Source organism: Rana temporaria, chromosome 4, assembly GCF_905171775.1.
Source record: "Rana temporaria chromosome 4, aRanTem1.1, whole genome shotgun sequence".
NCBI classification, from domain to species: Eukaryota; Metazoa; Chordata; class Amphibia; order Anura; family Ranidae; genus Rana; species Rana temporaria.
Window position 1 is genome coordinate 458602845 of NC_053492.1, and position 15362 is coordinate 458618206.

The 15362-nt window shown below is 47.5% G+C and overlaps 1 protein-coding gene across 2 annotated transcripts in view; it reads right to left on the reverse strand.

Annotated features, from left to right (window-relative positions):
- ASB3 (ankyrin repeat and SOCS box containing 3) overlaps window positions 1–15362 on the reverse strand; it is a 221867-nt gene that overhangs the window by 44350 nt on the left and 162155 nt on the right. The window contains exon 8 of one of the 2 annotated variants that reach the window (XM_040351629.1): window positions 11932–12177. The exons of the other annotated variant lie outside the window; for it this stretch is intronic. Coding sequence (XP_040207563.1) covers window positions 11932–12177 — 246 coding nt within the window. The remainder of the gene's footprint in view (window positions 1–11931; window positions 12178–15362) is intronic. 2 annotated transcript variants of the gene reach the window in all.

The window sequence follows — 15362 nt, forward strand, 5'->3', positions numbered from 1 at the left end:
TTGACAGATGTAACCGATTGGGCAGCTGCTCCACTTTGCGCCATTATTAATTCTGCCCCAAGTAATAATCAAGTCATTTTTGTTCTATATTTACCATATTTTGGAGGTTGGAAAAGAAAGGATAAAAAAAGTTGTGATTTTTTCCATTATGAAAAACCTAAAGACATTTTGGAAGATTAGTGTTTGCTTAGAAATTTGTAGTCTCTATAGTGGTGGACAGGGATGTTGGGACAGCGGGGGGGGGGGAAGAATGAAGAAACTTCAACATCTCTTGTTGCAGCCTAACCCTCATAACACACACGGGCCCAGGTTCAGAGAGAATTTACGCCGGCGTATCCATAGATACGCCGCGTAAATTCAAATCTGCGCCGGCGTATCTACTTTCTGTATTCAGAAAGTTAGATACGCCAACATTAGCCTAAGATACGACTGGCATAAGTCTCTTACACCGTCGTATCTTAGGGTGCATTCTGATGCTGGCCGCTAGGGGAGCTTTTGTTGTTGTCGGCGTAGAATATGCTAATTACCTTCATAAGCCGATTCACAAACGTACGTACGCCCGTCGCAATTTATTTACGTCGTTTACGTTAGGCTTTTTCGGCGCAAGGTTGTTCCTGTTAATAGGAGGCGCAGCCAATGTTAAGTATGGACATGGTTCCCGCTTCGAAATCTGAATTTTTTATGTCGTTTGCGTAAGTCGTTTGCGAATAGGGCTGGACGTAATTTATGTTCACGTCGAAACCAATACGTCGTTACGCCGTACTTGGAAGCATGCGCCGTCCGTACAAAACGTCAATCACGTCAGGTCATCATACATTTACATAAAACACGCCCCCCCTTCCACATTTGAATTACGCGCGCTAACGCCGGCCCCATTTGCGCTACGCCGCCGCAACTTACGGAGCAAGTGCTTTGTGAATACTGCACTTGCTCCTGTAAGTTACGGCGGCGTAGCGTAAATACGATACGCTGCGCCGCCGTAAGAAGAAGCGCACGTACCTGAATCTACCCCACGGTCATGACCACCAAACCATCCATTGCCCAAGCATGAAAAACCCCATCCCTTAACCACTTCACCCGGGGACCATTTGGCTGCCCAAAGACCAGGCCACGTTTTGCAATTCGGCACAATTGCGCGGTCGTGCGACGCGGCTCCCAAACAAAATTGTCGTTCTTTTTCCCCCACAAATAGAGCTTTCTTTTGGTGGTATTTGGTCACCTCTGCGGTTTTTATTTTTTGCGCTATAAACAAAAATAGAGCAACAATTTTGAAAAAGAAGCAATCTTTTTTACTTTTTGCTATAATAAATATCCCCAAAAAATTATATAAAAAAACATTTTTTTTCCCTCAGTTTAGGCCGATATGTATTCTTCTACCTATTTTTGGTTAAAAAAAAATCGCAATAAGCGTTTATTGATTGGTTTGCGCAAAAGTTATAGCGTCTACAAAATAGGGGATAGTTTTATGGCATTTTTATTAATTTTTTTTTTAACTAGTAATGGCGGCGATCAGCGATTTTTATCATGACGGCGACATTATGGCGGACACATCAGACACTTTTGGCACTATTTTGGGACCATTTACATTTATACAGCAATCAGTGCTATAAAATGCACTGATTACTGTAGAAATGTGACTGGCAGTGAAGGGGTTAACCAGTAGAGGGCGGGGAAGGGGTTAAATGTGTCCTAGGGAGCGATTCTAACTGTCTGGGGGATTGTCTAGCAGTGACACGACATTGATCACTGCTCCCGATGAGAGGGAGCAAACGATCAGTGCCCTGTCACTAGGCAGAACGAGGAGATGCTGTGTTTACACTGGCATCTCCCCATTCTTCAGCTCTGTGACACGATCACGGGACACCGGCGGACATCGAGTCCACGTGTCCCGTGGTGGGCACGATCACTGAGCTCGCGGCAGGGGCAAATTTAAAGGGATCTATATATATGCCCATTTGCCTGTCCGTGCCATTCTGCCGACGTAAATGATCGTGCAGTGCTCGGCAAGAGGTTAAAGTGGATGTAAACCCGATTCAAGAAATTGGAGCTGGGCACATATATCTGCAGTATTTTGTTATCTCTCTTCAAAGAGCCAAGTCCCATAGCTCTCTCCTGAACCGGCAACTGGCCCTGTTACAAAACACCTCTGAGAGTCTCTGCCTATGAAGAGAGGGGGTGTGTGCCTTTCCTCCAATCAGCATTGTTAGCTATCTTGGCTGTATGCCCAGACATAACACTCTGGGCCAGATCCAGAAAGAAATACATTGGCGCAGCGTATCAGAGATATACTACGCCGCCGTACCTTACCTGGCGCATTTTCGAATCCTCAGTGAGTTTGCGCCGTAAGTTACGGCGGCGTAGTGTATTTCTGGCGGTGTATTTCAAATTAGGCGGGTTTCATTTAAATGAAGCGCGTCCTCGCGCCGAATGAAATGCGCATGCGTCGTTCCTAAATTTCCCGCCGTGCATTGCGTTAAATGACGTCGCAATGACGTCATTTTTTGAACGTAGACGTGAGTTACGTCCATCCCTATTCATAGACAACTTACACAAAAAAATCAAATTTCGACGCGGGAACGACGGCCATACTTAACATGGCAAGTCTATGTCTACGCCGAAAAATAACAGCTTTAACTATATGCCAGAAAAAGCCGACTACAGACGACGTTAGAAAATGCGACGGCCGTGCGTACGTTCGTGGATCATGGTAAATCGCTAATTTGCATACCCGACACGGAAAACGCAACCCAGCGGACGCCGAAGTATTGCATCTTAGATCCGAAGGCGTACGAAGACGTACACCTGCCGGATCTAACCCAGAAGCCGTCGTATCTTGTTTTGAGGATTCAAAACAACGATACGACGTGGGAAATTTGAAAGTACGCCGGCGTATCAGTAGATACGACGGCGTACTTGCTCTGTGAATCTTGCCCTCTGTGTTAAACAGGAAGGCCCCGTACACACGACCGGATCGATCCGCTGGGATTGATCCACGGATCAGTTCCAGCAGATAGATCCGGTCGTGTGTACGGCCTAGCGGACATTTTCAGGCGGATAAAAATCCAGCCGACGGATTTTCAGCGGATAAAAATTTCTTAGCATGCTACAAAATCTATCCGCTGGAATCCTGTCCGCCGGACTTATCCAGTCGTCTGTACAGACTCACCGGATAAGTCCGTCTGATCCCATCCCTCACATGCGTCGTAATGATTTGACGCATGCGTGGAAGTATTTACCTTCCAGGGTCGCGCACGTCGCCGAGTCATCGTCGCGGCCACGTCACCGCGGATGTATTTTGCGGGGATTTTGATCTGGTGGTGTGTACAGCCATCAGATCAAAATCCGCCAGAGGATTTATCCGCTGGAAACGGTCGGGCGGACCGTTTCCAGCGGAAATCCTCTCGTGTGTACAAGGCCGAAGAGAAACTTTCGTAACAGGATCTGAACTTTCTAAACAGTATATAAATGTGAAGACAGCAGATATACATGTAAAACCTATGTAGGGAGATTTGTTTCATCTCAGTGTATCATCTGAGGCTGTTCACTTCACTGTGTATATGGAGGGTTTACATCCACTTTAAGTTCACACATGTTAAGTCCTGTGTACAGGATACTGGTATTAAAGTGGAACTTTTCCTAAAACAACTTTATAATAAAAAAAAAGTTCTTTAGCAAAGAAAATATATTTCACATTAATAATTATGATCCAGGGCCGATCTGCCCTATAGGCTCACTATGCAAGCCGCTTAGGGCCCCGAAAAGCTGCGGAGGGCCCCCCAAATTACTAGAGGCCCCACCTGGTGAGAAGAAATTTTTGGCCCCTCACCCTGCTTCTCAACTCGCTGGCTGCATGGGAGAAGAGGTAAGAAGTGAGCACCCCCCGCTTCTCACTTTAATGTGAGATGTCATTTCCGACAGCACAACACTCCTTCCCCCCGCTTCTCAACTTTAATCTATAATGTGACATGTGACTGTTGGCAGCGCCCCCCCCTGCGCGCGCGCTTCTCATCTTAAATGTGACATGTCATTTTTGGCAGCCCCCCCCGCTTCTCAACTTTAATGTGACATGTCATTTTGCTTAGGGTCCCAGGGAGGTCAGGATCGGCACTGTTACGCTCCCAAAATGAATGTGTGCCGCAAATTGTCTCCAGCATTGCTCCTGTTTCTTCTTACTGAAGGCTGCCATTTTGTTAAAGCCCAGAGCCCCCTGAACAGCAGTAAAAAAGTAAAGTAAAGTAAAATTCCTGGAATGCTACGCTCTCAGCCAAAATGTGAAACCATCAAATGGCTGGTGTCATAACTGATCACATGTGCACCATCATGGCACATCCGATGGTACCGCCCCCCCCCCCCCCCGAGCCCCCGTTTTACTTACCTGACCGTTCGAAATTCCCGGGCGCGTCCATGTGATGTTCTCGGGTTCCCAGCCTGGCCGTTGATTGGCTAGGCTGGGCGGATTGATAGCAGCGCAGCCATTGGCTGGAGCTGCTGTCAATCACAGCGGATGACGCGGCGCGCTGGGGGGGCGGGGCCGAGTGATACAGTCGGCGGCTATGGCCGCTGCTGTATCACTGGAACGCGCACGCAAAAGCCTTTCACCATGCGAGCTTGCGCGCATGAAGGTAGAAAGCTTTTGCGAGGAGGAGCCGAGACAGCCGCCGAGGGACCCCAGAAGAGGAGGATCGGGGCCACTCTGTGCAAAACGAGCTGCACAGTGGAGGTAAGTATAACATGTTTGTTATTTAAAAAAACTAAAAATTTTGACTTTAGTGTTCCTTTAAGATTGTCAGCAGATCGGCCTCTGCAGTAGTGCCTAAAAATGCCTAATAATTGAGAGCAACTGAGCATGTGCAGAGCAGGGTGAGACCGTGTATTACTGGATTTTAAACAGTATAGCCACTTATTTGTAATATCTTACATAGCTATACCTGCAAAAGGGGCCAGCCTGAAGTGATCTAGCAGGACTTCATTTTCTGACTAAAGTTCCACTTTAATTACCCGCTATGCTAGAAGACACTTACGACAAATTTCTCTTGATTTGGTAACTATGGCTAAAGCCTCGTACACACTCTCGGTTTTCTCGGCAAGAACCAGCAAGAAAACTACTGGCAGAGCTTTCTTGCCGAGTAAACCGAGCGTGTGTACGAGGCTTTCAGGTTTCTCATCTGGAAAACTGGCCAGAATCTCGCAGAGAAAAATCGAGATCTATTTTCTCGTCGAGATTCTTGTCGGCCTGTTTCCCGACCAGAAACCTGAGAGTGTGTCACCGTGGAAGTCATTTCAAGCATGCGCGGTAGCTTTCACGGCATAGGTAGGGTGAGGCAGGATGGCGGCGATGGCATTTAATGTGACGAGCGCATTCTCGTCGTACGTGATGACGTCACCGCGGTCTTGCCTTTCAAAAGAACCGCTGCTCTTTTGAAAGGACTGTGTGTACACTCGGGCCGCAAGAGATTCTTGCCAAGAATCTCGTCAGGAAAAACAATGTTTTTTTTCCGGACGAGATTCTGGCCAGTGTGTACGAGGCCTTAGTCTCCCCCCCTAAAAACAGATCTCATGACTTCTCCAACTCTAATGCCGACAGTTTTTCCCATGACGAGAAAAATGCAATTTTTTAAATTGGTCATTAAAAACGATCGTGTGTAGGCTCCAGAGCATTTTTCTCGACGTGAAAAATAGGCATTAAAAATATTTCTCGTAGTTTTTCACGTTGTGAAAAACGGTCGTGTGGGGGCTTTAACAACAGGGAAAAACGCGCATGCTCAAAAGCAAGTTATGAGACGGGAGTGCTCGTTCTGGTAAAACTAGCGTTTATAATGGAGATAGCACATTCATCACGCTGTAACAGACTGAAAAGCACGAAAACTGAAAAGCGCGAATCGCCTCTCACCAAACTTTTACTAACACGAAATTCGCAAAAGCAGCCCAAAGGGTGGCGCCATCCGAATGAAACTTCCCCTTTATAGTGCCGTCGTACGTGTTGTACGTCACCGCGCTTTGCTCGAGCATTTTATTTTTACGATCGTGTGTATGCAAGGCAGGCTTGACAAGAATCACGTTGAGAAAAAATTCGTTTTTTCCATGACATTAAAAACGGTCGCGTGTACGCGGCATAAGACTTGAAGGCCAACTCTCCACCCAGATTGTACAGTTGTGCTCATACGTTTACATACCCTGGCAGAATTTATGATTTCTTGGCCATTTTTCAGAGAATATGAAGAACACAAAAAAAAATTATTTCGCTCATGGTTAGTGTTTGGCTGAAGCCATTTATTATCAATCAACTGTGTTTAGTCTTTTTATATCATAATGGCAACAGAAACTACCCAAATTACCCTGATCAAAAGTGTACATACTCTGGTGATTTTGGCCTGAAAACATGCAAACAAGTTGACACAAAGGGGTTTGAATGGCTATTAAGGGTAACCACATGCCCGTCGGAACAAGACAGGCAAAACAAGCAACTGCTTGGGGCCCCCGAGCTGGCCTGGGGCCCCAGCAGAGCGGGCCCTTGCCGCGCCGCTGCTTCCTATAAATGCTGCAGCCTGTAGCGTGGCCGAGCTCCTTTCCTAATTCCTCCTGCAGTCCGGCCAGGTACCGTAACCGCGTGGTACAGGAGATTTCGTTTCCTGTTCCCCGCCGGACTGACAGGAAGTGCACACACTCAGTGCTCACTTCCTTTCAGTCCGGCCGGGAACAGCAAACTGAATCTTCTGCTGCGCGGTGTGCGGTATGCGGTAAGGGGGGGTAAAAAGAACATGGGGGGGCAGTCTGAAGAAGTACTAGCCGAAATTCGACAGCAGCAGCTGTATGCGGTAGGGAGGGGGGCAGAAGCTGGGTTAGGGAGGGGGGGAGTAAGGGGGGGTAAAAAGAACATGGGGGGGAGGCAGTCAGAAGAAGTACTAGGCGACGTCCGGCAGCGGCAGCAGCCCCCCCCCCCCCCCCGCTTATAGTAGAATCAATGGGCATTTTTTTCACTTAGCAAAATGATAAAACAAAATGCTTCCACAGCTTCCACCGCGTAACACCACCCCCCCCCCCCTCTTATCAACTGGCAAAGAGAGAAGTACTTTGCAGCTGCACCTGCCCCCCCCCCCCCCCTGCTTCTCAACTTGAAACTCAGCAACACCCCCTCCCCCACTCCTTGCTTGGGGCCCCCAAATTCCTTCAAACGGCCCTGGGTAACCATCCTCACATGTGATCTGTTTGCTTGTAATTAGTGTGTGTGTATAAAAGGTCAATGAGTTTCTGGACTCCTGACAGACTCTTGCATCTTACATCCAGTGCTGCACTAATGTTTTCTGGATTCTGAGTCATTGGGAAAGCAAAAGAATTGTCAAAAGATCTGCAGGAAAAGGTAGTTGAACTGTATAAAACAGGAAAGGGATATAAAGAGATATCCATGGAATTGAGAATGCCAATCAGCAGTGTTCAAACTCTAATCAATAAGTGGCAAATGAGGGGTTCTGTTGAAACCAAACCACGGTCAGGTAGACCAACTAAAATTTCAGCCACAACTGCCAGGAAAATTGTCCAGGATACAAAGAAAAATCCACAAATAACTTCAGGACTCTGAAAACATGTGGTGTAGGTGTTTCAAGATGCACAATAAGGAGGCACTTGAAGAAAGATGGGCTGCATGGTCAAGATGCCAGAAGAAAGCCATTACTACGCAAATGCCACAAAGCTTCCCACTTACAATATGCCAAACAGCACAGAGACAAGCCTCAAACCTTCTGGCACAAAGACATTTGGAGTGATGAGACCAAAATTTAGCTTTTTGGCCACAACCATAAACACTACATTTGGAGAGGAGTCACCAATTCCTATGATGAAAGGTACACCACCCCTACTGTGAAACACGGAGGTGGGTCGCTGATGTTTTGGGGGATGTGTGAGCTACAAAGGCACAGGAAATTTGGTCAAAATTGATGGCAAGATGAATGCAGAATGTTATCAAAAAATACTGGAGGAACATTTGCATTCAAAAGCCAGGAAGCTGCGCATGGGACGTACTTGGACATTCCAACATGACAATAATCCAAAACACAAGGCCAAGTCCACCTGTCATTGGCTACAGCAGAATAAAGTGAAGGTTCTGGAGTGGCCATCTCAGTCTCCTGATCTCAATATCATTGAGCCACTCTGGGGAGATCTCTGGCGTTCATGTGCCCGGTATTGAGATGGTTAAGAAAAGTGCTGGTCCTGTTTTATATACAGTATTACTAAATAAGTCCAGTTGAATTTATCACCTGAATACTACCTGGAATGAGGATGGCTTTTTATATCAGCTTGAATAAAACTCATATGTGCAAAATATAACTGTGATCATCTGCATCCAACAGATGTGCAGCATTGAGCCTAGCAAGCAAGAACTACGGCAGACCTTTATTCTGCACTACCATGGGGAATACTAAATACAGTATATCTAAATAACTATTCAAAACGTATTTAACCCCTTCACGCCGAATACACTGGGCTGGGCTTCTTTCAGTGGGGCTGCATATTTGTGTATCCTCCCTTTGTGCTGAGAGCGCGCCGCACGGCACTCTCCCAGCACAGAGACCGGGGTCTCACCGAGAGCCACGGGCCCTGTTCTAATGATCCGGACCCGGAACGTCGGATTCCAAGTCACCCGATCGCTGTGATTGAATATCAAAAACGGTCACTGTGAAGCCTGCCCCCGTGTTTTCTGTCTCTGTGAATGGACGAGACGGATACATTGCATCACACTCTGTCCTTGCAGAGATAGAGAAAAAAAAAACAATAATAATGATAAAAAAAAAACTAGTACAAGGCAGTGTTGCCAACCGTCCGTATTTTTACGGACAGTTCGTAAAAACTGCCACTTTTTTCCCCCGTTCGTAAATGTCCGTGGTTGCGGGAATGTGCCAGTGAAAATAGCCGAGATCGGTTCGGCTTGGAACTGCGCATGGAGATTGGAGGCAGGGGGTGATTGGAAGCAGGGGGTGATGGTGGCTGCAGTGGCACCACAGAGGGGGATGGAGGCAGGGGGCAATGGAGGCAGGGGGTGTTAGTGGCAGGGGGTGATGGCACCGCAGAGGGGGATGGTGGCACCGCAGAGGGTGGGGGATGGAGACAGGGGTTGTTGGTGGCACCGCAGAGGGTGGGGGATAGAGACAGGGGTTGTTGGTGGCACCGCAGAGGGTGGGGGATAGAGACAGGGGTTGTTGGTGGCACCGCAGAGGGGGATGGAGGCAGGGGGTGTTAGTGGCAGGGGGTGATGGCACCGCAGAGGGGGATGGTGGCACCGCAGAGGGTGGGGGATGGAGACAGGGGTTGTTGGTGGCACCGCAGAGGGTGGGGGATGGAAGCAGGGGACGGTGGAGGCATTGGGTAATTGGGGGCAGCGAGCCTGGGGGAGATTGGAGGCAGGGGGAGATTGTGGCACCGCAGAGGGGGGGTGAAGGCAGGGGGTGTTGGTGGCAGAGGGGGCTGAAGGCAGGGGGTGTTGGTGGCAGAGGGGGATGGAGGCAGGGGGTGATGTGACTAAATAATTTGCCCTTATTATATCGAAAATAACAAAAATATGTTTTTTACATAAATATCTACCTTAAATCACATTGCTATTTGCCTAGCGTACTTGTTTGTAGCCTAAATACTGACATTTGCACCTAAAAATGTAATTTAGTAACTTTTGTGAAATGCCAGTAAAAACGTGGCTGCGCCAGTAAATTTCAGGTCTCGTGCCAGTAAATTTCAATCTGGTAGGTTGGCAACACTGGTACAAGGTTTGATCTAGGTCAGCCCTAGGGTTAGTGTTTGGGTCAAGGTCAAAGATCAAGGTCAGTATTTTTTGGACAGAATTTTTTTTTAATTAGTATCAGTATTTTAGGCAGGATAAAAAAAAAAAGAAAGAAAAATGATCACTATTGTTTCTGGGCTGTACTACGGGTACAAACAGCTAACATACACATATGGGGTGTCGCTGAGATAGTAAGAAGCAGGAGAATTTATTCTGTGTTGTTCTTTGGTGGTAGGTTATGGTAGTAGCAAGACATATACAGTTAAATTTAAAAACAAATGTTATTTTTTTTTTACTATTTTGGGTCAGTTTATAATAATAATAAAAAAATTAAAAAAATTAAAATGTTGATAAGGGGAGTGTAGAGGTTGGCGGGGAGTCTACTGACATCACGACTCCACCCACAGAGCTCCAGACAACAGACCCACCCACAGAATCTTCAGTTTTTAAGTTCTTATAACAGACAGAGGGGAGACATGTGACAGGTGAGGACACATGGAGGAGACATCTATATCCTTATAGATCAGCACTATGGCAGTAGTTTAGAAAGGATGAGAGTGGTGGGTTTACATCCACTTTAAATTAGTTACTTATACATTTATCAAAAATAAAAAATAAATACTTTTTTAAATATGTATAATAAGCGTGTTCCTCATCCCTGAATAAATACATGGCTCTAAGTTACATAGTTAGTCAAGTTGAAAAAAGACAAGTCCATCCAGTTCAACCATAAAAAAGTAAATACCGTAATTATCGGCGTATAACACGCACCTTAACTTTAAGAGGGAAGTTTCAGGAAAAAAACTTTCCACAGCCCCCTGCATGGTACACAGGGCCCCATGCATAACACAGGGACTCCTACACTGTACACAGGCCCCCACACTGTACACAGGCCCCCCACGCTGTACACAGGCCCCCCACGCTGTACACAGGCCCCCCACGCTGTACACAGGCCCCCCACACTGTAAACAGGCCCCCCACACTGTACACAGGCCTATACACAGACCTCTGCATTGTACACTGACCTCTTTCATTATAAAGCCCCCTCCTTCTCCTCTGCACTCCCAGGAGACCCCCAGTCTAGATTGCCAGCATGCTCTGGAGTATAGAGGGCATCGCTGCCAGCACCTTCTCATGCGCCGCTCCTCCTGTGTCACACGATGTGGATGGGAGCTTATGAAAAACCTCCATTGGCGCTGTGGACCCGGCCATGTGACTGCTCTCCTCTCTTTCATTGACGGTCACATGCCAGTTCTCCTCCTCCAATCAAAAACTACACTAGAGGGGGGGAACGGAGCGGGAGGAGGAGAGCAGCCAGAACGTGCGGCGTTGGTGGAGGGATTTGAGGGCTTAGATTTACACTGATAGTGGCCAGGGTCATCTTAATAGCATCATGGGCCCCTGGGCAAAGAAATACTCTGGTGCCCCTACAACGATGACAGTGCAGGTAAACAGAGATCAAGTAGGTAGTAGGCAGATTGCCTCCCCTGTGTATCTATCACTCTCAGTGCCACCATTCGGGGCAGCGTGGGCTTAAGGACTGCTTTGGGCAGTTGCTTTGGGGGCTGCTTTGGGGAAAGTGCAGGGCCCCCCCATGCAGTTGGGGCCCCTGGGCAGTGCCCAGGTGTGCCCTCTCATTAAGACAGCCCTGATAGTGGCACGGGGCGAGCGGTGTGTGGGAGGGGGCTGGCAGTGGTGTTTTATGGTGTTTGGAGTGTGCTGGATGCGCTGTCCCAGGGCCAGAAGAGGCGGGACGGCTGGCCTGATACCCTCCCCAATGAGTGGCACCTGGGGCGGACCGCCCGATCCCTGCCCCGTTGGTAAAGTGTGTGTTATACGCTGATAAATACGGTAAATAAAATAAAAAATATACAATCCCATATACCCAATTCTATACCCACAGTTGATCCAGAGGAAGGCAAAAAAAACCCAGCAGAGCACGATCCAATTTGCTACAGCAGGGGAAAAATTCCTTCCTGATCCCCCGAGAGGCAATCGGATTTTCCCCGGATCAACTTTACCTATAAATGTTTAGTAACCAAAGTGACCAAAGTCAAGCAAACAAACAAAAGCAAAGCTACTTCCAGGTTACACACAGAGGACAAGAAAGGACTCCACAGTGTTAAAATGAAGCGAGTACAAGTAGAAAATAGAACAGTTCTCACCATGTGGCGTCCAACAAATGTGCGGCATCGAGCCCGGCCAGTAACAAGTACGGCATCCATTCTTTGTGATGGCTTTTAGATGACTGCTGTTTAAATGCATCAAGTTCGTCCCCAGAGGGCAATGGGCAGCGCTGGCTCAGAAAGTATCGGAATAAAGGAAAATTGTTGTATTCTAAACATTTCTGTAAATAAAAGCTTGACAGCTTCAGCCCGTGTTTGAGGAGCAGCGATGCCATACTGGAGTGCCTGAAAAATCACAAGAAAAATTCGTTTTTTAGAAGTAAAAACACAAAATGTGACGCATATATAATCCTTTAATTAAAAAGATGCATTTTTTGGATGATTTCCTTTTTTATGTTACAAGATGACAGGAAGCCAAATCTGCCTGTTAGTGACGTGATTGCCTGTGGTCTGATTCCTACGTTTTTATTATGATCATTCCTGCCTACAGGCTACCGTATTTATCGGCGTATATCGCGCACTTTTTTGCCCTGAAAATCAGGGCAAAATCGTGGGTGCGCGATATACGCCGATACCCGCGCCGAGTTTTGAATACTGCGCCGACATATACCGAGCGCAGTACACTCGGGTATAGTCGGCCAGTCTCGGCTTCTTCCGCGGTCACGTCCTGGACGTACAGGACGTGAGCGCGACAGTTGCCGAGCCTGCCCGAGTGTACTGCGCTCGGTATATGCTGGCGCAGTATTCAAAACTCGGCGCGGAAAACGAGCGGAGAGGACGCCGCAGAAGGACTCCGGACCCGCCGAAGAGGACACCGGACCCGCCGCAGAAGGACACCCGAAGCCGCAGAAGGACATCCGAAGCCGCAGAAGGACGCCGGACCCGCCGAAGAGGACACCCGAAGCCGCAGAAGGACGCGGGGACCCGACGAGGCCGCCGATGGACGCCGCGCAAGACACCAAAACTGTAAGTACAAAAATAACTTTTTTTCCACAGGATTGGGGGTCACTTTAATAACACTTGTATTATCTCTTGGCAACCGATTGGGAATTTTAGAGGCGATTTTATTTCCCATATTTACTGTATTTATTGGCGTATAACACTCACTTTTTTACCTGAAAATAGAGGGTAAACTGTGCCTGCGTGTTATATCCAGGGGGCTGTGGAAGTTTTTTTCCTGAAACTTCACTCTTATAGTTAGGGTGCGTGTTATACCCCGATAAATACGGTATAGAGCATGTGCAGATTGCACAGAGCTTTGTGGAATATTGAAAGCCTAACTCTAGGGGGAAGGAAAAATCCTCCCTTGTGGTGGGACGGCCGCTACACTACAAAGGCTAAATTCTCACCTAGAGCAGTGGTCTCCAAACTGCGGCCCTTTAATTGCCTTTATCCAGCCCTCAGGACGCCATTCCTCCCACCAACACCAGCAATGGGGCACCATTCCTCCCACCAACACCAGCAATGGGGCACCATTCCTCCCACTAACACCAGCAATGGGGCACCATTCCTCCCACCAACAGCAGCAATGGGGCACCATTCCTCCCACCAACACCAGCAATGGGGCACCATTCTTCCCACTAACACCAGCAATGGGGCACCATTCCTCCCACTTACACCAGCAATGGGGCACCATTCCTCCCACTAACACCAGCAATGGGGCACCATTCCTCCCACTAACACCAGCAATGGGGCACCATTCCTCCCACTAACACCAGCAATGGGGCACCATTCCTCCCACTAACACCAGCAATGGGGCACCATTCCTCCCACTAACACCAGCAATGGGGCACCATTCCTCCCACTAACACCAGCAATGGGGCACCATTCCTCCCACTAACACCAGCAATGGGGCACCATTCCTCCCACTAACACCGACAATGGGGTACTATTCATCCCAATGACACCAAGGAAGGGGCACTATTCCTTTCAATGACACCAACAATAGAGCACCATTCCTCACACTAAAACCATCAATGGGGCACTATTCGTTCCAATGACACCAACAATGGGGCATTATTCCTGCCAATGACACCAACAATAAGGTACTATTCCTCCCAATGACAACAATGGGGCACTATTTATTTCAATGACATCCACGATAGAGCACTATTCATCCCAGTGACACCAAGGATGGGGCACTATTCCTCCCAATGACACCAATGATGGGGCACTATTCCTCCCAATGACCCCAACAACGGGGCACTATTCCTCCCAATGACCCCAACAACGGGGCACTATTCCTCCCAGGGGGGGGGAAATTGCACAGCGGCATTGAGAACATGTTATCTAAAAATGGGTGGAATATGTAACATGAACTTATCCTTTAACCCCTTGCCGACTGCCCCACGTACATTTACAGGTACGTGATTCTGCACTTACGGGTTTGGGATGCGCACACGCGTCACCCACGACCCGCTCCTGCTTTAATTGGACACATTAGGATCCAATCACCGGGTGTGGCAGACACAATATCCGCCGGGACCCGACAATCGTTCTCAAGAGAGTCAGAACGGTGGTTTGCCTATGTAAACAAGGCAGATCGCTGTTCTGTTAGTAGGAAAGATAGAGATCCTGTGTTTCTGCTAAGCAGGAAAATGGATCTCTGTCTTCCCACAGTTAAAGCACCTCCCACACAGTTAGAAATCACTCCCAGGGACACATTTAACCCTTTGATCGCCCCTGATAGTAAGGGTGCTTTCACACCTGAGCGTAGCGTTTTCCGCGGTTTTTGCTGCATTTTTTTACCGCGTTTTGCCGGCGGTTTTTACCGGGTTTTGCCGCGATTTTTGCTGCGTTTTTTACCACGATTTTGGACAGGTCTAGGGTCACCAATGTTAAAAGCAGGAAAACACCCAAATCTGCCTAGAAAAAAAGTCCCAGAGCTTGTTTGAGCTTCAGGCGTTTTTGAACTTCTGGCTTCAGGCATTTGGTAGAGGAGATGTGAACCATCTCCATAGAGAAAAATCGATTTTTTCCCCTCCAGCGTTTTGTAGCTTCAGGCTTTAAGCTACAAAACGCTCAGGTGTGAATGGGGTCTAAACCCTTCCCTGCCAGTGTCATTAGTACAGTGACAGTGCATATTTTTTAGAACTGATCACTGTATTAGTGTCAGTGGTCCCCAAAAAAGTACCAAACTTAGTGTCTGATTTGTCTACCGCAATGTCGCAGTCCCACTATAAGTCGCGGATTACTAGTAAAAGTAAATAAATAAAAAGTATATCCCATAGTTTGCAGCCACTATGATTTTTGCGCAAACCAATCAATATGCGATTATTGGGATTTTTTTTTTACCAAAAACCGAATACATATTGGCCTAAATTATTGAAGAAAAAAATATGTTTTACATTTTTTTATTGGATATGTTTTATAGTAGAAAGTAAAAAATATATAGGGCCAGATTCATATAGAATTGCGGCGGCGTAACGTATGTCCTTTACGTTACTGCGCCGCAAGTTTTCAGCATAAGT